Below are 23,944 nucleotides of genomic sequence, written 5' to 3' on the forward strand. Positions count from 1 at the left end.
AAATTTCCTTTGCGCTACTTAGATTTCCCCTAAATCTATAAAAAGATTTATCACAATCTCTTTGAATGAAATGTTTAGGAGTACTGTTAAAATCAAACATAAGAAAGGAGAGCAAAGTATAAGATACAGTATGGTGATTATAAAGCTTATTGTAGACATAACCCGCGGGTATCAGTGAATAGAAATTGTGATGGAAGTGTTCAATTGTTTAAATAAAGCCTAAAAAAATAGGTTAAAAAAGATAAATCATACAAATGTTTATCCATAATGAACAATTTTAAAAAGTTTTGATCTGAGCTGGTATACAGTATCATTTGAGGAATAATGGTCCTAGCTGGTGTAGCAGTTCTACTTTATCCTAAGAGTGTAATGTATCCTAAGAGTGTAACATATCCTAAGGGTATAACATGTCCTAAGGGTGTAACGTATCCTAAGGTTGTAACATATGCTAAGGGTATAACATATGCTAAGGGTGTAACATATCCTAAGGGTGTAACATAATCTTAGGGTGTATCTTCTGCTAAGGGTGTAACATATTCTAAGGGTGTAACGTATGCTAAGGATGTATCAAATGCTAAAGGTGTAACAGATCCTAAGTGTGTAACATATCAAAAGGGTGTAACTTATGCTAAGGGTGTAACATATCCTAAGGGTGTAACATATGCTAAGGTTGAAACATATCCTAAGGGTATAACATGTCCTAAAGGTGTAACGTATCCTAAGGGTGTAATGTATCCTAAGTGTGTAACATATCCTAAGGGTGTAATGTATCCTAAGTGTGTAACATATCCTAAGGGTGTAATGTATGCTAAGGGTGTAACATATGCTAAGGGTGTAGCATATCCTAAGGGTGTAACATAATCTTAGGGTATAACATAATCTTAGGGTGTAACATATCCTAAGGGTGTAACACATCCTAAGCATGTAACCTATCCTAAGGGTGTATCATATCCTCAGGGTGTAACATAACCTAAGGGTGTAACATATCCTAAGGGTATAACATATCCTAAGGGTGAAATGTATGCAAAGGGTGTATCGTATGCTAAGTGTGTAACATATCCTCAGGGTGTAACATATCCTAAGGGAGTAATGTTTCATAAAGGTGTAATGTATGCTAGGGGTGTAACATATGCTAAGGGTGTAATGCATGCTAAGGGTGTAACATATCCTAATGGTGTAACATATCCTAAGGGTGTAACATATCCTAATGGTGTAACATATCCTCAGGGTATAACATATGCTAAGAGTTTAACATATGCTAAGTGTGTAACATATCCAAAGAGTGTAACTGATGCTAATGGTATAACATATCCTAAGGGAGTAACATATGCTAAGGGAGTAACATATCCTAGGGGTATAACATATGCTAAGAGTTTAACAGATGCTAAGTGTGAAACATATCCAAAGGGTGTTACTGCTGCTAATGGTGTAACACATCCAAAGGGTATAACATATCCTCAGGGTGTAGCATTTGCTAAGGGTGTAACATATCCTAGGGGTATAACATATGCTAAGAGTATAACAAATCCTAAGGGTGTAACATATCCTAAAGGTGTAATGTATCCTAATGGTGTAACATATGCTAAGGTTATAACATATCCTAAGGGTATAATATATCCTCAGGGTGTAGCATTTGCTAAGGGTGTAACATATCCTAAGCATATGTTACACCCTTAGGATATCCTACACCCTTAGCATATGTTACACCCTTAGGATATGTTATAACATATCCTAAGGGTGTAACATATGCTAAGGGTGTAACATATCCTAAGGGTGTAACATATGCTAAGGTTATAACATATCCTAAGGTTATAACATATCCTAAGGGTGTAACATATGCTAAGGGTGTAACATATCCTAAGGGTGTAACATATGCTAAGGGTGTAACATATCCTAAGGGTGCAATGTATGCTAAGGGTGTAATTTATGGTAAGGGTGTAACATATCCTAATGGTGTAACATATCCTAATGGTATAACATATCCTAAGGGTATAACATATCCTCAGGGTGTAGCATTTGCTAAGGGTGTAACATATCCTAAAGGTGTAATGTATCCTAATGGTGTAACATATCCTAATGGTGTAACATATCCTAGGGGTGTATCATATCCTAGGGGTGTAACATATCCTTGGGGTGTAACATATCCTAAGGGTGTAACATATCCTAGGGGTGTAACATATCCTAGGGGTGTAACATATGCTTAGGGTGTAACATATCCTAATGGTGTAACATATCCTAGGGGTGTAACATAACCTAATGGTGTAACATATCCTAGGGGAGTAACATATCCTAGGGGTGTAACATATCCTAAGGGTGTAACATATCCTAAGGGTGTAACATATCCTAGGGGTGTAACATATCCTAGGGGTGTAACATATGCTTAGGGTGTAACATATCCTAATGTTGTAACATATCCTAGGGGTGTAACATAACCTAATGGTGTAACATATCCTAGGGGTGTAACATATCCTAATCATTCTATTATATTAAAGATGATATTGGAAGATGATTTTGATTCAGAATAAATGCATGTGCTTGCATTGTATTCCAGAGAGGCTAGGTAAATACAGCAAGGAGTTACCTTCTATTCTCGAATGGAAAGACATATTTGTTAGCTAGAAATTCAGCGACAGCTAAAACATACGGCTGTACAGTTAAGGATTTCTACGTTACTGATTTAAAAAATCTCTTGTCAATTTCTCGACATGAATTGATCATAAGGGATATCAAACTATACTATCATGAAGAATTTTGTGATAACGTTATAAAAAAAAATGTACTTCACTAAACTGTCCCTTTAACTGATGCACCAGAGCTTGCTATTTCCCTGTCAACAACACTGAAATTAGTATGTTTTTTACTGCCTTTCTTACAGAACATGTGGTGCCTGTGTTATTGTCGGACCTCTGCTCCAACGACATGGTACCCCTGGAGCACCTCGAGTCACAACAAGCATTATTCAAACAATTCGCTGAAATATTAGACTTTGTCCTCAGGTTTGACGACTTAAAAGTAAGTACATGTAACCAGATTCATACAGACCTTAGATAAGTACTGGACAATTCCTGTTAGACAATGATGTACCAGAGATTATAAAAGTAAGTACATGTAACCAGATTCATACAGACCTTAGATAAGTACTGGACAAGTCCTGTTAGACAATGATGATGTACCAGATATTATAAAGGTAAGTACATGTAACCAGATTCATACAGACCTTGGATAAGTACTGGACAAGTCCTGTTAGACAATGATGATGTACCAGATATTATAAAAATACAATATGATAATATAACAACTGCATCAAATGATATCTGGCTAAATTCATCAAATACAAAGTTTTTAACACAGAATTTAATCCTCAAAAAGTAAATATCAGTTCTAGAAAAACGTTACTTCCTAATTCTGACTGAAAATAATTTCCTCAGATATTATGGATAGATTGTCGGTGTTTGTCAGAATTTAGTGAACTAGAATTGATCATGTCACGACATATTATTGTTACTTTACAGATGACAAATCCATCAATACAGAATGACTTCAGCTACTACAGACGGACTCTTAGTCGAATGAAGATGGCAAATGAGGTACGTTTGCTTTCAAATACTAAAAGACCAGTGTTTGGGAGTGTTGGCAAGAACTGTCATTGTAGAAACAAATATCAACACGGTTACTTGATTATTAAGTCCCCAAAACAAGTGTTTCGAATTAATGTTTTCCCCCGTTTCTTACAGTTATCATGGCTTTTCAACCTACTGTAAATGGAGCCATGGTTTTTGACACATGTCTTAGCTAATGGAGGTGTCTAGGGGATAGAGTATACTACAGTGTCTGCTAAATGTAGAATTGCGCTTTCGATTGGAATGCATGGTGTCAGATTTTTTACTCTCATTCACAAATCATATGCAAATGTTTTCACCGCACTAGCCTTTTTTCATTACATTTCATTCACAAAATTAGTGACGTCATTTTGTGGTTAGCCAATGAATGCCAGAAAACACATTCAGTATTCATTTATCTTTTTTGTATCAGATTGACACTCAATGGTTAAACTGACCCATAGCGACCTGGTTACACAACCAGTTAGTTTGTCAGATATATCCTGCAGAGCCGGACAATATCATAGTCCAACTGAGAGGTAACAAGTGAATGCACCAAAATCTTGCATGTATCTGCATTTAAAAACTGCCAGATAAAGTCGATGTTCCTGATCTGGTAGTAACAGGATTTGGCAAAAGTGCTATCTTGTTTCTCCATGTTCAGTGAACTATCAGAGTATACCCCTAGGTTTTTAACAGCTGGGTCGACAGTCTCAATAGTTCTGTCTGTCCCTGATTAAACTTTAGCAAGTTGATGTTCATCAAGGTACTGATGTCTGTCAGACAAGCTTCAAGATTTTCTGACATGGTATCCCAACTATCCTGTGGTTTAAATTAAAGTCCATGTGAATGTGTGTTGTCAGCATAACAATGATAAACAAATTGATCAATTTAAGACCAAGTATAGCCTTAAAAGCCTTAAAAGTTCTGTTTCAAACTAACATGTCCCTCTTCTCTGACTACAATTAGCTTGTATAACATACTGTAGGCATGATGAGTTGTCACTTCATGTGTTATAATAAATTTTATGAAATTTGAAGTCTATTTCTATGCTTTTGATGATATGTAGAAATCTTTGACAAGTGTACGCTTTACTCTGTGATAGAATGTATTCTATCACATATAGACTCAGCTAATTAATAATCGAAATTGATCCGCTTGAGCTTTCCAATTATTTTGAAATTTTGATTTACATATAATTGTTATTTTAGGACGATAGCCACACTGAAAATGTGGTGTCTAATGAGATGGCTAACAGGATGTCACTGTTTTACGCTAACGCAACACCCATGCTCAAGGTGCTGAGTGACGCCACCACCAGGTTTGTCACCCAAAACAAGGAACTGCCTGTGGAGAACACGACGGAATGTCTGGGGGCAATGGCCAATATCTGCAGGGTCATGATAGAGAATCCGTGAGTGTTATCAATCATAATGAGTCATATGTGAGTGTTATCATAATGAGTCATATGTCAGTGTTATCATAATGAGTCATATGTGAGTGTTATCATAATGAGTTACGTAAGTAACATGTGTGTAATCTGTGTGTTATCATAAGTAATCTGTGAGTGATATCATGATGAGTATTTTGTTAGCGTTATCATGATGAGTAATCTGTGAGTGTTATCATGATGAGTAATCTGTGAGTGTTATCATGATGAGTAATCTGTGAGTGTTATCATGATGAGTAATCTGTGAGTGTTATCATAAGGAGTATTTTGTTAGTGTTATCATGATGAGTAATCTGTGAGTGTTATCATGATGAGTAATCTGTGAGTGTTATCATGATGAGTTACGTAAGTTACATGTGTGTAATCTGTGTGTTATCAAAAGTAATCTGTGAGTGTTATCATGATAGTCTGTTGGTGCATTATGTAATCATGATAGGTATCCTGATTGGTGTTGATGACAAGCTTAATAAATCCTGGCAGGGCTTTTTGTTAGTTTGTCAGCAAAAGACATGTTTGTTATAGGACCATAACAATATCTGCTAAAGAGTACCTGGTAGTTAGGCTTAATTAAATTATTTTGAACAGTTCTTTGAAATGCAAATTAAGTCTTGACAACAGTGAAAATGTTGACATCACAAAAGAGATTGATGATGTTACAATAGCTAATGTTGTTATAGTCCCACAATAACACTTGCCTTCTCAATGAATTGCTAAGAAAGGATGCAGTCTTTATTCTGTTATGAGAGATGATTTTGGTTTATGAGCAGGTGATGCAAAAACTTTGCAAATGGCAACCACAGCATCATGATTGATAAACTATATGAAAAGTAAACAAAATGGTATGTGAACAAGATAACACAGGGAAGTAATATTGCTATTGTGATAAACTTTATCAAACTATTCATAAATAACTGTTACCTGCCTTTTTGTCTTGACCATAAATAACTATTACCTGCCTTTTTGTCTTGACCATAAATAACTATTACCCGCTTTTTTGTCTTGACCATAAATAACTATTACCTGCCTTTTTGTCTTGACCATAAATAACTATTACCTGCTTTTTGTCTTGACCATAAATAACTATTACCTGCCTTTTTGTCTTGACCATAAATAACTATTACCTGCCTTTTTGTCTTGACCATAAATAACTATAACCTGCTTTTTGTCTTGACCAGAGATTTCAATGCCCGGTTCCAGAATGCTGACACCAGGATGTTCTGTATGCGGGTGATGGTGGGCGTGATCATACTGTATGATCATGTACATCCTATAGGAGCTTTCGCCAAAAATTCATTAATAGATGTAAGTGCACTGGTCAATCAACGGTCAAAATGTTTAATTTACACAAGTTCACAGGTCAAATGACTGTCATAAAATCCATTTATTGATGCAAGCTCACAGTTCAAATGACTGTTGAGAAGGTTTATGAACAGAATTTCACAGGTTAAACAACTGTCAAAAATGTATGAATAAAGATAAATATTTTCTATTTGATAGTCAAATGACTATGAAAACCAGATAAATTCACCAAAAAAGTGGCTCATAAAATTTATAACTAGATATAGGTTCACAGGCCAAACGTCTATCAAATATTCAATAAGAGGTCAAATTACTGATTTGTTGCTTGTTCAAATACAAGGAACACGAAATGCACAAAAACAATTATCACAAAAGATGGCTTTTAATCAATAAATATATAAAATAGACTTAATAACTAAAAAGTGTTGGCTAACAGTTTGAAGGGCTTTTCACTATTAGGATTGATTGGGTCTTTGACCACAAGCATTTTTGAAACATCAACACCAGAATATAATGTAACTGTCTTATACCGTTTTCAAAATACTCAGAAATTAACTTTTTTGAACATTTGACCTTTGTGACCAGAAAATAAATCAAGATCATTTTTTCAAATCTTATAGCCAAGCATCTCAGCATCTTACAGATCAAATATTAAGACTCTAGACCATGAAGAACTTGACAAGAAATTTTGTAAATTTTGTTACCCAAAATCAGGCATTTTAACTTTGGCTCCTACCCAAAACCAACGAAAGTTTTGTATTGTTGCTCTACATAACATAAACAAAGATGAAATTGATGGCTTTATAATTAGTTAAAGAGTTATTGCAATCTGAAAATAAATAGATATGATGTCATTGAAGCCATCTTGGATTTTGGATCAAGACAAAAGTTATCAAAACTTTGGAAGGTAGTCTGGGCAAACATAAATACCTGTACTAGAAAAAATCTGCTTAGCAGAAAATTGGAATAAAATGGTTTTAACATGTTATATGATGTTAACGGTTAAAAAATGTTACAGAAAAAATGTAGACATCAAATACATTGTACGTACGTATGGAATTCTGCATTGACTTGTAAAAGATTTGTTCAGTTTAAGTTGCAAAATCACCGATCTTTGACCTGACAGCGAGAATTTTTATTAAATTGATGCTTGTTCAAATAACATGGATTGAAAAAAAAGTTAGCCCCAACCTATATCTACAAATGACATAATCGCATGAATGCTGTATAGTCTAATGTTTATGAGTTATGGCCGTTTTAAGATATGACATACGACATCATTATATTTGAATTTTGACCTCAATGAAAATGTTGAAATGACACCTTTTGAACATGACCTTAAACGTACCTGGTAGACAAAACTACACATCTGCTACCAATCAAAAGGTAAGGAGGCCACAACCTCATGGCAGAAGAATAACAATAAGAATCGTTAAACATAACAAAAACAATGCCTCTTTTCACCTGATGATGAGAAACTCTGAACATCCTGGTATATATAAACACCAACAGATGTTCCTGTTGAAACAGTATACTCCTTGTGTAAAAGGTATTTTTTGTTTTGTTTTACAGGCCACTAAATTCCAGTAAAATGATCATGTTTATTTTGCCTGTTTCCAGGTGAGAGCATCAATTAAAGTATTAAAAGACCAACACATAGGCAGAGTAGACGGATTATTAAACGCTTTAAGGTAAGTTCACAAAATAAACCAAAGAGCCAAGTGAGCTTAGGCCATGGTGCAACGTCTGTCGTTGTCTGGCTTCAACTTTTTGCTCTTTACATCTTCTTCTAAATAACCAAAAGACCCAGGATGATGATATTTGGCCAGTATAACATGCTCAGATGAAGGGCTATTAATTTTGTTTAACATAATGACCTTGTAAGACTTTTAAGGTCACTGGCTCAAATGTGTTAAAAATCTTTTAACAGGTTCTTTCGAATGACTTGGAATCGTATATACTGATATTTTGCCAGTAACTTTATTTTAGTCCACTTTTAAGGTTATATGTGTGTGACTAATACCAGGTGAGCAATTCAGGCCCATTGGGCCTCTTGTTCGGAATGATTTCTTAACATATGAGTTCATGCAGTTTTCATTGTTTAAAACCTTTTTTATTTCGTTAACTGACCTTGTATTAAGCCTTCCAAATACTTGTCCTGAGCTTAAGCAAGTCCTCATCTCTTCTTTACAGATACACAACAACTCATCTAAATGATGAATCGACACCAAAGGCTATAAAACAGATACTGGCAGAATGAGGCTAGAGCCACAGATTGTGACTGTATTTAGATGTCTGTGAATCAGAACCAACCGAGACAAGATCTGTGGTCCTGTGGAGGAAGTTATTTAGTGCTCCAATAACATTGTAATGTGGTGTAATCTTAAAACTAGGGGGACTTGCAGACTGACCAATATTATGGTCAGTATGGTTCAAAGGGCTGGTCAAAGGCTTCACTGTGTACTGTTGTTGAGTATGACAGGCCTAGGGAGGTTCACCATGTCAGCTCACTGGTCCAGCTGGCTACCTTGTTCAAGGGATCTTTGTTTGGCCAAGGCATTTTGATTCCCAAAATAAAATCTGGATTTACAAATTAACATATAAAATTGTCTGTAATGAGATTGAATACAATTTTTGGGTGTTAGTATATATCTCTTATAGCCAGTTAAGCACATTATCAGAGTCGGAGACGACAAAGTTCCTCTGTACAACAACTTTACCGGTAGTGGTTCACTTCACTAAGTGGCAATATACTTTGACCAATGGTGTGCTTCACTGTAAGATGCAAGGGAAATGTGAAATCATGATCTGAAAAAGAGAATATTATTAAACTCAACAGAAATTAACAGAGAACATTGCTACGCTGAACAGAAATGGCAGCAGAGTCTCCTTGAGAGTTGATCATTCCACTAGTCTAGTTGGAGCTCTTTTTTTCTTTTCTTTTGCAAAACAAATATTCATAATTATTGTATAGAATCATCAATTATCACCTATCATTTTTCATTGAATACCAAGTTTAGATCATATTAATATGAAAATGTGGAAATATGTATGCATTGTGAATAAGTTAAAGACTGTTGCAGGATCCCAACTGCAGTCTAAAATCTTAAATATCATTGACAATTTAAAATTTGTTTTTATATGCCTTTCAAAATGTTAACAGGACGAATGATTGTTATGGGGAGCATCCGCCTGTTTGTCCACACTTTGGTTTCCGCAAGATAACTTGTTTAAAAATTCATTCAATTTTTATGAAACTCGGTATGCATGTACATTATACAAAGACTGAGGCTAAGGTTGAACTTGAGCAAAATCCATGCACACTAAAAAATCATACTGTTTTCTGACTCGTCAATTTCCAAACTTGAGTTTCCGCAAGATAACTTGTCTAGATATTCTTCACTTTTGACGACACTTGCTGTGCATATACATTACATGAAGTTTGAAATTGAGCAAAATCTGCGCTTAGTTTATTAGCGTCCTGAGCTCTGATAGATCAATTTCAAAACCCAGTTTTCCACAAGATATCTTGCTTAAATGTTGCTTGATTTTGATGAAGCTTGGTAGTCATGTACATAATATAAATACTGGGTTAAGTTCAAAGTTGAACAAATCTGTGCAAAATTAATTAGCATACTGTGCTCTGATTGGTTGATGCTTACTGCACATGACCAAACTCTGACGAAACTTGGTCAATATTCATGTTATACAGTGACAAAGGGTAAGCTAAAGGTGAGCAAAACCTGCACATAATTTATCAGCGTAATGCTGTCAGACTGGTTGACAGTTACTTCACATAATTTATCAGCGTAATACTGTCAGACTGGTTGACAGTTACTGCCCATAATTTATCAGCATAATGCTGTCCGACTGGTTGACAGTTACTGCACATAAATTATCAGCGTAATACTGTCAGACTGGTTGACAGTTACTGCATATAATTTATCAGCGTAATGCTGTCAGACTAGTTGACAGTTACTGCATATAATTTATCAGCATAATGCTGTCAGACAGGTTGACAGTTACTGCACATAATTTATCGGCGTAATGCTGTCAGACTGGTTGACAGTTACTTCACATAATTTATCAGCGTAATACTGTCAGACTGGCTGACAGTTACTGCACATAATTTATCAGCATAATGCTGTCCGACTGGTTGACAGTTACTGCACATAAATTATCAGCATAATGCTGTCAGACTGGTTGACAGTTACTGCACATAATTCATCAGCATAACGCTGTCAGACTGGTTGACAGTTACTGCACATGCACAATACCTTAGTCAAATATGATCGGATTCTGATTGGGCTAGGTCAATATTTACACTTGGTCTAGTGAAATCTGCCAGTAGTTAAGAAAAGTAGAAACATCTTTGGTGTGCGATGAACTGATCATTGGCAAAAATCAATTTCAATTTCCTGGTTGAAATATATACAAAAGGAGACATTTCCTATGAAAATCAACTTTTTAAAGGTCATAAAAGCTGTAGGAAATATCTCTATTCCTACAGCTTAAGTTCATCTAGTACAGTAGGTTTTCTCCTTTCACCACATTCCAGCAAAAGTTTACTGAGTTATACAGTACAAATGTTGATTCTTGTCACATTTCCATATCAATATACATTTAGATACGATAATGCATCAGAAGGATTAAGGTACATATGTCAGATTAGTATGGCACATGTGTATATTGTTCTGCCCTGCCGTACTCTGTTTTCTTTTCCCTTCGAACATTTATAGAAAGTGTCAATAATTGTTTCCACTCATTACAACTATGCAGGTTTTTTCTCAGGAAGCCTGTAGATGCTTAATAGCTTGCTATAATTCTAAATACCGAGCTATAATTCTTAAAATACCAACATGCTATAATCCATTGAAAAAACTATGTTGTTTCAAAGATGTGCTACAGTTTGACCCCTGAACTTAAACTTATTGGACATAACTCAAGTTTTGAATGTACACAAAACAAGCTACTAGTTTTTGTGTGATGTTAATCTAAATATCATGTGGAACCATATAGAATGTCAATGGCAGTGTCTGTTTGTCTATGTTGTCTAGCTCAATGCGTATCATAACTCGAAATCTAGCTCTTTTTAACATGAAATTATCTCCAGCTTATTTTGTTCATTTCTGTCTTTTGTCATGAGAGCGTTTCAGAGAAAAATAAGTATCGTGGGATTAAACAGCAAAGTTTCTTGTGTTGTGGAAAGCCAGATGGGACATCGGGAAAAAGGTGACCATATGTTCAGCTGTAATTTGAGAGTGAGGTACAGGGTCCATAGGGTATCTTCTCTACTGTATACATGTGGTATTTCAGGTCATCATTAAATTCTTTCGCAGTACAATTTGCAAAGTGTTGAAGAACAGTGAAAATCTTGTTTGATACTATATCAGCTTTGTAACTTTATGTAACGATCGGATACTGTTGCGTTATATACATGTACTATATTACCTATTATGTAACTATCGGATACTGTAGTGTGACTTGATTAGACATATGGTCTATTTTACCTGTGTTTGTATTTGACCACTGTATTTCTAGGGTATGCTCAGGATTGAAAACTATCTGCGGCGTTAATTATCTAGAACTGTATTTCCTATTTTGATAATAGTGACAGCTTTACTTGAGTCGACCTTGTAAACCATAGATATATTTTGTGACTTTTGAGAAAAATAAAAGGGTAACATGACTGAAGCATGAAATGCTTGGTGACAAGTCTTCAGGTAACTTCTTGAAGATGTAGATAGATAGGGTAATCCATTTTTCTATACAAAATACTAATTGAAACTTAAACATGATAAAAATGGTCAGTCTTAGTACCAATATTTCCGTCTCATGGACTTCTTCAAGGGCGAAAGTTGATGGCGAATTTATATTTTCACTTAGTTAAGGACTTTGTATGCAAAACATTTTTTTAATTTACATGAATGTACAAAATTTTCAGATACAATGTATTTTAATCCTGTTGTGTTTTCAAAAAATCTCTATGTTATTTGCTATTCTTAAAAGAATTGTTCTTGTTAACATTCCATTTGATGGTTTTAAGAATGGTTAATGACGGAAAAGGTTGAGGTAGGAACAGATTCAATGACTAATCCGTTGGTCTGATTTGTTTGAATGACAATATATGTTTGCATTTCAAATGTAGATTCTGAGTGAATTTTGAATACATATCTAATGTCTGTACTGTGTATGAGGAAGCTTGAATTATGTACATTTGCAGTATTTGTTAAAACTCCTACCACACCACACAGTGGTAGGTAGCCCAGTGGTAGCAATAATCTGAATGTAGAGGGTAAAGCATTACCCTAAATTGGGATTTTTTTACATAGGTTTATTTTTGTGAATTTCTTGAAAGTAGCTGTAGCTTAATTTTTACTTGTTTATTTATTCATTTTGTTTGTTGCAAATTTGGATTATCCGCAAATATTGATTACTGTAAAAATATCTTAATTTGAGTTTTTGATCGAGTTGCACTTCCGAGATCATCTGATGGGTACCATGATTGGCGGCGTAATTTCCAATTTTAGCGATAAAATGGTGTAATGTCCTCTCTTTATCTACGTATTCTTTTTCTCATGTTTACTAATTAACCCAGTCACAGACATGGTCGTTAGCTATAATATCGTTGTCAAGATGGGTCAAACAGTGATGGTCTGTCTGTTCAAAATAGGATAATATTGACATGTTGACATATTATTCCTCTGCTGGACCGCTTGGTAGTGAAAGAGGCATAAATCCACTCAAACAAATATGGTCTAAAGTTTGTGAAATGTGCTGGTCAGCAAAATTGCCTATTATGTCAGTATCAGACTATACTATTGTATACAATTCAAAAAGGGTAGAAGGGTACACTCAGAAATATTTGTAGATGTGGATGTTGACTCGGCGATATTCCTATACCCCCATTCTAGTAAAATCTTCTTTATTGATTCACGGTCATTATTATATACAGTCATGACATTTTTAGATGTTTAATTTTTGCCAATTTGAATCTTGTGTGTAATAGGCAAAAAGATTACCACAGTAAAAATATCCCAATTTATGGTACATAATATTCTTATAATCTGAAGGTATAGGGTCTTACATAGGCCTGTACACGTTTACTGTTCCATTTTGAACAAGGCACTTATAAGCTTTTCAGTAGTACTTGATCAAGGTTTGTGTCTTTGGCTTTCAACTCAAAAAGCAATTATCAAACATTCAGTTGAAAATTTTACTTAATACCATTTTTGGGAAGAAAAACATTGATAAAGTTCAGTATGATTACATACAGAGAAAATTCAAGTTATATATAATAAATAGTAAATCAAGTGAATGGCAGACCTTAAAAGTAGACGGTGAAAACTAATTGATAACAAGAACCAAAGCCAAGAGTGATGTTGGTCTTTCAGTTGGTAAGCAGATGATGAAACACATGGTTTCTGACCATTATCTAAACACATGGTTTCTGACTATAGATAAGTACCTTAACACATGGTTTCTGCCTATAGATAAGTACCCAAACACATGGTTTCTGACTATAGATAAGTAACTAAACACATGGTTTCGGACCATTATCTAAACTCATGGTTTCTGACTATTGATAAGTACCTAAACACATGGGTTCTGACCATAGATAAGTACCTAAACACATGGTATCTGACTATGGATAAGTACTTAAACACATGGTTTCTGACTATAGATAAGAAACTAAACACATGGTTTCTGACTATTGATAAGTACCTAAACAGATGGTTTCTGACTATAGATAAGTTCCTAAACACATGGTTTCTGGCTATAGATAAGTAACTAAACACATGGTTTCTTACTATTGATAAGTACCTAAACACATGGGTTCTGACCATAGATAAGTACCTAAACACATGGTATCTGACTATGGATAAGTACTTAAACACATGGTTTCTGACTAGCGATAAGTAACTAAACACATGGTTTCTGACCATAGATAAGTACCTAAACACATGGTTCCTGACTATAGATAAGTAACTAAACACATGGTTTCTTACTATTGATAAGTACCTAAACACATGGGTTCTGACCATAGATAAGTACCTAAACACATGGTCTCTGACTATAGATAAGTACCTAACACATGGTTTCTGACTATAGATAAGTGCCTAGACACCTGGTTTCTGACTATGGATAAGTAACTAAACACATGGTTTCGGACCATTATCTAAACTCATGGTTTCTGACTATTGATAAGTACCTAAACACATGGGTTCTGACCATAGATAAGTACCTAAACACATGGTCTCTGACTATAGATAAGTACCTTAATACATGGTTTCTGACTATAGATAAGTGCCTAGACACCTGGTTTCTGACTATGGATAAGTAACTAAACACATGGTTTCGGACCATTATCTAAACTCATGGTTTCTGACTATAGATAAGGACCTAGACACCTGTTTTCTGACTATGGATAAGTAACTAAACACATGGTTTCGGACCATTATCTAAACTCATGGTTTCTGACTATTGATAAGTACCTAAACACATGGTTCCTGACTATAGATAAGTAACTAAACACTTGGTTTCTGACTATAGATAAGTAGCTTAACACATGGTTTCTGACTATCTATAAGTACCTAAACACATGGTTTCTGACTATAGATAAGTAACTAAACACATGGTTTCTGACTATAGATAAGTACCTAGACACCTGTTTTCTGACTATGGATAAGTAACTAAACACATGGTTTCTGACTATTGATAAGTACCTAAACACATGGTTTCTGACTATAGATAAGTACCTATTACAGCAAGTCACGTTGATTGTGACCTGTTACCTGTTACATTTGTTCTGACGTATGCTGGTCGAAAGTAGAATTCTAATTGATTGGCCCAACATCAAAGTCATCTATCGTAAAAACTCCTATCGTGTAAATTTTGCAACACAGTCATCTATTGTAAAATCTCTTTATTCTGTAAGTTTTGTAACTCATAATACATCCATTTCCATTGTGCCGTGTGTACCTCCAGGTAACATGACCTTTAACCCTGCGACATCTTTCTATTGATTGCATCAAGTACACCAACATACAAATATCTTTATTAAACAGAAAATTTCAAACAATAAATTGTAATGATGGCTCATCGTACAGTGCAGGTCAGAGGTTGTTCTTGTCTACGATAAGACATGGCATTCTGCTTTTTATAAAAACAGGAGCATTCATTGACAAATGAACCAATCCTCTGTAGTGTTTCCATAGCATTTCATAGCTTGTGTTTAAGGTGGAACAGTGAACATGTAAGGGTCTGTACGATATTCCATTTACTAGGATGTAAAGTTTTTAAGTGTGAAATAGTATCAGTATTTATTGAATAATTTTGAAGTGTAAATAAGAAGGAGAGGTAGTATACATAGCATATCTATGACACTTCAACAGAAACAAGGAAGAACAGATTTTTTCCAGGAAGGGAAATAAAACATCAATTGGAGCATGATAAATATATTAAAAATATTTATAGATTAGAACTTTTCATATACCACACCAAAAATAGATAAGTTGATGAAAAGGAATTGTCGACTATATAAGTTTACTGTTAATATCATGAGGTGATTTACATACACATGTTCTACATGACTAGAATTTTAGCCCACCATTACCAGATGGTGGCCAGATCAAATCGCCCTTTGTCCGTCATTCGTCCATCCATAGACTGTTCTTGGTATTGATATATCTTAAAAAGAACTGAACAGATATTTTATTAATTTCATTTGTAGGTTACCTATGGTCCATGATAGCGAATGTTTCATTTTGGAACTGATCGGGGAAAAAACAAAATGGCTACCAATTGAGCAGCCATCTCATATTTTGAGATTTCAAGCTTGTTATAGCTCTTTCTCAGGAAATAAACAATGACCTCAATTGAAAAAGAAAGCTCCCGATCCCAGCTGTATGAAGTATTTATCAAAAGATATCACAAGATGCATTCACGGTTGACAAACTATAAATTCTACAGAGAAAGGAGGAGAAATGAAAGGAAAAGATCAAGCTGATGTAGACCTAGAAGACCTTATGATGGTGGGCACCAAGATCCCTCTAGGATCTCTTGCTTTTAGAGAGATAAACATTTTTTTTTAAACATTCCATGATAGGAATACATCCTTTTTATTAGTTGGACCTGATGATAGTCCATTGATCAGAAAATATCTCACATGTATGACCTTTAACCTCAACTGTGCCGATTCAGTCTGTAAGGCCTACATCCTACCAGGAGTTGCAATAGGACTTTAACTGAAAAGGGGGTACTTGTCATATATCTGCACAGAAGTGGCAGGTAGATATTGTGGAATACAGACTGGCAGACTAACTCCTCCCTGAATCATCACAACTTTGTCCTGTTCTGATGTATTTGTTCTGTAAGGTAAACGGTACCACTGCTGTGAAAGTTTTGTTTAAGTCCTTTTCAAAATAAATAATTTTCGCCATGCATTTTATGGAATTGTAGTTGTTTTAAATGTTAGTGCAGCATCATTTAAGGGCCTCAAAGCTTAAAAAAAAAAAATTGGGCTGGGCGGTCACTCGGTCAGAAAGAGTCCTTCCGGTTGATTCATTTTCTATATGGAAGGGAGAATACTCTTAAGTTAAAACAAAACGGAACTCTTCTTTGCTATTATAACTGACACAGTGGTACCCGTTACCTTAAGCTAGTACAATGGCCAATTTGCTAAAGGGAGATCAGTTTTACAGATTACTTTGCTTGCATCATTTTCCTGTTAAATATTTCACCAAACTTCCACCAAATAAGAATAGCAACTGTTGATTTAATTGTTACTGTAGAAAATGTATAAGGATATGTTGTGTGCTTGTGTTTGTCAATATAAGATATTTTGTGTGTTAAGTACTACTCTGTGAAGGTGTGACCAAGCGACTGGTTTTGCATAATAACGATGATAAACAAAATCATAATGGCTTGCCGCCTTATGTGTTGTCAAGTTTCTACTTCTGCATGGCTCTAAATCTTTGGGGTTTTTTGTTTTCATTATCATCATCAGATACATTTGTATACGGGTTGCTGGTCAGTGTGAATGACATGCTGGGACAAACACATGTAACTGTGTGATATAACACTTATTTTGTGCCATTTTTAATCACTTGATCAGTTCAGTCTGAGTACACAATACATAAAAGCAGGGTTTTTTTGTTTAACAAACATGAAAAATGAAAAAACTTAATTCACAAATTATAATTTGTATGTCTAAATCTTATAAATATTTAACCAGAGTCAACAAAATATTCATTTTCATCACATGCCAATTAAATTGCTCTTCTGTTTGTGTACAAAGTGTCTGGACTGAGTATGAGACACATTTTCTTCGTTGAATCTTTGTGTATTATGTCAAAAGACAAGCTTTGGTTTCATGGTGACTTTGATGCATGCAATTTGGTGCCATCAGCAAGGCTTTCTGCCAACCTTGTAGGTGTCCTTTTACCTAATGAACAGGTTATCTCCCCTTATGACTAAAGGTAATCACTTAAGCCATCTAACATGTGGAAGTATATCATAGAGAGAAGAGTCAACTTATAGTGAGTGTTTACTCATCTGTTTCAGGCAGATAAAGAGAAAATGTCAGCTTAGCATGATTCTGACAGGAAATTATTACTCACTGTTGTATAAAATATCTGTGCAACTCATGTCGGTCCTCAGCCTGCGTTTTTTTCTGCATTAGAATACTGCAGTGTGTTTCAAATATTTCAGTTTTCATCCCACAGGGTTATTACTTACATGTTCATTATTTATGTTTGACACACGTTGATTGTTCTTGTTTTACTCATTCACCGCTGAAGACACATTTAAACTCTTCCAATTCAAAGGTTGGAATAGTTCATTATGACATTTCAGGGGTGAATGAGTTAAACAATACCAGATCTAATGGTTTTTCAACTTTTCATCTATCTTTACCTCTGTATATTGAATGTGAATATGCTACTTTTTAATGTCTTGTGTTTGGATAAAAGGAGTTGCCCTGTCCTTTATATGTACATCCTTGTCCCTAAAATGTCTTCTCTCCTGATGGAAGGGAAGTGATATTTGTCTAATAGTGTTGTTCATCACACAGTCAGCAATACACCTGAGAGACGTAATCTATCTGTTGATAGTTCTTGTAGAGTACAGATTTTATTGTTGTTATTAAGTTAAATTGTTAGATTATTTCTGAAAATTTATTATGTATTACAAAGGTAAATTAGTTTATCCATGTATGGTATTTGTAACTATGGTATCGTGTCGATGTATGAACATGGTATCGTGTCGATGTATGAACTTGGTATCGTGTCGATGTATGAACATGGTATCGTGTCTATGTATGAACATGGTATCGTGTTGATGTATGAGCATGGTACAGTGTCGATGTATGAACTTGGTATCGTGTCGATGTATGAACATGGTATCGTGTCTATGTATGAACATGGTATCTTGTCTATGTATGAACATGGTATCGTGTTGATGTATGAACATGGTATCGTGTGGATGTATGAACATGGTACAGTGTCGATGTATGAACATGGTATCGTGTCTATGTATGAACATGGTATCGTGTCGATGTATGAACATGGTATCGTGTCGATGTATGAACATGGTATCGTGTCGATGTATGAACATGGTATCGTGTCGATGTATGAACATGGTATCGTGTTGATGTATGAACATGGTATCGTGTCGATGTATGAACATGGTATCGTGTCGATGTATGAACATGGTATCGTGTCGATGTATGAACATGGTATCGTGTTGATGTATGAACATGGTATCGTGTGGATGTATGAACATGGTATCGTGTGGATGTATGAACATGGTATCGTGTTGATGTATGAACATGGTATCGTGTCGATGTATGAACATGGTATCGTGTCGATGTATGAACATGGTATCGTGTCGATGTATGAACATGGTATCGTGTTGATGTATGAACATGGTATCGTGTCGATGTATGAACATGGTATCGTGTCGATGTATGAACATGGTATCGTGTCGATGTATGAACATGGTATCGTGTTGATGTATGAACATGGTATCGTGTGGATGTATGAACATGGTATCGTGTGGATGTATGAACATGGTATCGTGTTGATGTATGAACATGGTACAGTGTCGATGTATGAACACGGTATCGTGTCGATGTATGAACATGGTATCGTGTCGATGTATGAACATGGTATCGTGTAAATGTATGAACATGGTATCGTGTCGATGTATGAACATGGTATCGTGTGGATGTATGAACATGGTATCGTGTTGATGTATGAACATGGTATCGTGTCGATGTATGAGAAGTGTTCAGTAAGCTGCCGTAGATATGCTGTTCACATAAGAACTGTTGCCTTTGGTGTTATATTTTGCCATTGTAAAGGTGGGATAGCGTATCAGTAAACAATTAGAAATTGTCCCTGTGAACTCACCACACATCAGTAACGTTTATCTGAAGTTGTTAAAGTGCTATACATTTCACAAGGGTTCAGTGCTATAGATTTCTCTGAATTTCAAGTGCTTTAAGATTTCTCAAGAAAGAAAAGGAAAGATTATACCTAAAACCCTGTTCTCTTTATTTCAAAAGATCTTTACATTCATAATTTAAAAAAGAAATTGGAGCACACACAATTTTGTTTAACATGACAAATTTATAATTCTGGAGAGTGTTTTATGAAAATCCTTAGGAGGTACTATGTGACATTATCATGAGGAGTTACATCCATGTTCCCGGTTTTACTTGGTGCTATAAATCAGAACTTCCTTATCTGTTAACCTTTAGATCAAAATTATGTAAACATTTAGCTACATCACATCACTACATTGACCACCTCAACACTGCTGTTCATCTTACTGGTCAATGGTTTAGTTGTTTCTTAATACAGTCATCCAATAGTTGGAGATAAAATATAAATCTGTGTTTTAGAGACAAATGCATTCGAATAATAGAACCAGTGAAACAAAATCTTTTTATTTTAAAGAAACAATCTTCATTTCTCTATTCAGTTTTTCGTGATGAAGTAGAAATTGGCAATAAGAACAAAATCTTTAAATATTTTGGATTTTATCTCCCTTGATAAAAAAAACTCCTTTAATTTCATTGTATTTGATATGTCAAGAGTTCTTAAATGTACTGATTCAAAGTCCTAGTGTGGTGTTTTGGCCTCCAACCATTGACTTCATTTGACCTGAAAGGCCATATGAGCATATGCTGTGGTGTCGTCCCTCTGTCCGTCTGGCATCAACTTTTTATTTGAACTTTTTCTGAATAACCAAGAAACCTAGGGTGATGATATTTGGCCAGTAACATGCTGGGATGAGGGGCTATTAAGTTTGTTCAAATGAATGACCTTGACACACTTCCAAGGTCACAGGGATTAATGGTGTTAAAACCTTGAAATGAATTCTTCTGATTAATCAAGAGGCCTAGGGTGATGATACTTGGCATGTAGCTTAATGATATTAAGTGATATGAAGTTTGGGATCTGAATGAATGACTTAGACCAACCAACATTGAAGGTCAGTTTAGTAAAATAAAATCTCCCAACAAACAGCCTTAAGGTACAGTGTAAAACATTCTTCTAAAGATCCATTGTGTGTAAAGTAATGCTATTTAGCCTATTAAAACTATTAAAAATGAATGACAGGATAGCGATATAGGCCCCTTGGGCGTCTTGTTTTGCTATGCAGTGGGATTGTTGAGGATTGTGTTGGAATGTGCCTTTGTCAATACACCTGAGTTATGTTTTTGTGTGAGAGGTGTTTATATAATGTGTTGAAAGTTCTCCATCTGCTTTCTATTTTGTTTTATATTTTTTACGATTTGTTCCCGTTATTAATGAATGTGATGTAAAATGGCCATAGTGGTGTTGTTAGCGTGCTACTGTAGACAGGTAGTGATCGTGTCGGGTATCCTCGCCTTATTCATGTTTCTCGTACAACAAATCTTTTTCCAATCAATAAGTAATGATTATAATCCATCTTGTCATCTGATATAAAATTATACCTTTTTTTCAGTGTGACAGTAGAAAAGGCCATTTTTTTGTCATGAAGAATAAAACAAAAGTAGGATTTATATGATGTTTCATATGACAATACTGTTTTTATGGTATATTAATAATTTCCTTCCTTACACACACCTGTTGATAAAATTTTGATTGAAAAGAAATTATTTTCAAATTTAAAAAAAAATAAAAAAAAATTGACAAACTTTAAATTATGTATGCACAAATAACCTTAGAGAAAATCATTTAAGATTAACATCTAGATTTATTTATATGGCAAAGACTTATTTTAAATGATGTAATTTAGCTGACAGAGTTCTGGTAAAAGAGGTAGAACATATGGTTGGAGTGTAACATGTATTTCCTATGAGCCTGAAGCATGACCAGTGTACTCTGTCCTCCAGTTGTGTGTGTAATCAACACTGATTTTCATTAACCTAGCTTAACTGCTTAACTACAACTAACTGTAACAGAATGGGAAATCACTCCCTTGTACTGTATAGACTTTGCTAATATATATATGCTCATTGATATTCCCTGATTACATTTTTCTGTATTAATGTTTGTGTCGACTACAAACCTAAATAAATCTGATTTTCTCTTTCTATCAGACAGTTGTCTTGTTGTTTTTGCAATCGCCATGGCTGCAGCTTGCTATGATTTTTTGCAGACCCTTTTTTTGTACACCTGTCCTACAACAGATCGTGTTAGGATCTACCCTTCTTTTTTGGTAACTCTCCTTAGTATTGCTCTACCAACTTCATTTTCAATCAGATCCTATGGAACCTTTTGGTAACAAGATAGCTCAAACAACTTTTCATTTCGGAATTCTAGCCTCAAGGTCAAGGTCACTGATAAAAAAATGCTTAGCATGTCCTTGTCATCATTCTACCAAGTTCATTTACAATCAGATTCCAATGAAACTTCACACAGGGGCTTAATACCTAGAATAGATGGTCGTAAGGCGATCAAACTTCATACAGTGGCTTAATACATAGAATAGATGGTCATAAGGCAATCAAACTTCATACAAGGGCTTAATACCTAGAATAGATGGTCGTAAGGCGATTAAACTTCATACAGGGGCTCAATCCCTAGAATAGATGGTCGTAAGGCGATCAAACTTGATACAGGGGCTCAATACCTAGAATAGATGGTCGTAATGCGATCAAACTTCATACAGGGGCTCCATACCTAGAATAGTTGGTCATAAGGCGATCAAACTTCATACAGGGGCTTAATACATAGAATAGATGGTTGTAAGGCGATCAAACTTCATACAGGGGCTCAATACCTAGAATAGGTGGTCGTAAGGCGATTAAACTTCATACAGGGGCTCAATACCTAGAATAGGTGGTCGTAAGGCGATTAAACTTCATACAGGGGCCGAATACCTAGAATAGATGGTCGTAAGGCGATCAAACTTGATACAGGGGCTCAATACCTAGAATAGATGGTCGTAAGGAGATCAAACTTGATACAGGGGCTCAATACCTAGAATAGATGGTCGTTAGGCGATCAAACTTCATACAGGGGCTCAATACCTAGAATAGGTGGTCGTAAGGCGATTAAACTTCATACAGGGGCTCAATACCTAGAATAGGTGGTCGTAAGGCGATTAAACTTCATACAGGGGCTCAATACCTAGAATAGATCATAAGGCAATCAAACTTCATACAGGGGCTCAATACCTAGAATAGGTGGTCGTAAGGCGATTAAACTTCATACAGGGGCTCAATCCCTAGAATAGATGGTCGTAAGGCGATCAAACTTCATACTGGGGCTTAATACCTAGAATAGATGGTCGTAAGGCGATCAAACTTCCTACAGGGGCTTAATACCTAGAATAGATGGTCGTAAGGCGATTAAACTTCATACAGGGGCTCAATACCTAGAATAGGTGGTCGTAAGGCGATTAAACTTCATACAGGGGCTCAATACCTAGAATAGATGGTTGTAAGGCGATCAAACTTCATACAGGGGGCGAATACCTAGAATAGATGCTCGTAAGGCGATCAAACGTCCTACTGGGCTCCATACCTAGAATAGATGGTCATAAGGCGATCAAACTTCATACAGGGGCTTAATACATAGAATAGATGGTCATAAGGCAATCAAACTTCATACAGGGGCTCAATACCTAGAATAGATGGTCATAAGGCGATCAAACTTCATACAGGGGCTTAATACATAGAATAGATGGTTGTAAGGCGATCAAACTTCATACAGGGGCCGAATACCTAGAATAGATGCTCGTAAGGCGATCAAACGTCCTACTGGGCTCCATACCAAGAATAGATGGTCATAAGGCAATCAAACTTTATACAGGGGCTCAATACCTAGAATAGATGGTCGTAAGGCGATCAAACTTCATACAGGGGCTCAATACCTAGAATAGATGGTCGTAAGGCGATCAAACTTCATACAGGGGCTCAATACCTAGAATAGATGGTCGTAAGGCGATCAAACTTCATACAGGGGCTCAATACCTAGAATAGATGGTCGTAAGGCGATCAAACTTCATACAGGGGCTCAATACCTAGAATAGATGGTCGTAAGGCGATCAAACTTCATACAGGGGCTCAATACCTAGAATAGATGGTCGTAAGGCG

The 23,944-nt window shown here is 35.5% G+C and overlaps 2 protein-coding genes across 3 annotated transcripts in view; both read left to right on the forward strand.

Annotated features, from left to right (window-relative positions):
- LOC110459722 (protein FAM49B-like) overlaps positions 1-14,490 on the forward strand; it is a 50,144-nt gene extending 35,654 nt beyond the window's left edge. For both annotated transcript variants that reach the window (XM_021512111.1, XM_021512112.1), the window contains exons 5-10: positions 2,876-3,012; positions 3,513-3,587; positions 4,811-5,013; positions 6,225-6,351; positions 7,969-8,039; positions 8,542-14,490. In XM_021512111.1, coding sequence (XP_021367786.1) covers positions 2,876-3,012; positions 3,513-3,587; positions 4,811-5,013; positions 6,225-6,351; positions 7,969-8,039; positions 8,542-8,608 — 680 coding nt within the window. In that variant the 3' untranslated portion in view covers positions 8,609-14,490. The remainder of the gene's footprint in view (positions 1-2,875; positions 3,013-3,512; positions 3,588-4,810; positions 5,014-6,224; positions 6,352-7,968; positions 8,040-8,541) is intronic.
- A 316-nt stretch (positions 14,491-14,806) lies between these two features.
- On the forward strand, positions 14,807-21,942 carry LOC110459721. Its single transcript, XM_021512109.1, has 2 exons — positions 14,807-19,513; positions 19,586-21,942. The coding sequence occupies exons 1-2, from the start codon at positions 18,559-18,561 to the stop codon at positions 19,729-19,731; spliced, it is 1,101 nt and encodes a 366-aa protein (XP_021367784.1). The 5' UTR covers positions 14,807-18,558; the 3' UTR covers positions 19,732-21,942.
- The last annotated feature ends 2,002 nt before the right edge of the window (positions 21,943-23,944 follow it).

The sequence above is a fragment of the Mizuhopecten yessoensis genome, unplaced genomic scaffold (genome assembly GCF_002113885.1).
Source record: "Mizuhopecten yessoensis strain PY_sf001 unplaced genomic scaffold, ASM211388v2 scaffold10201, whole genome shotgun sequence".
NCBI classification, from domain to species: Eukaryota; Metazoa; Mollusca; class Bivalvia; order Pectinida; family Pectinidae; genus Mizuhopecten; species Mizuhopecten yessoensis.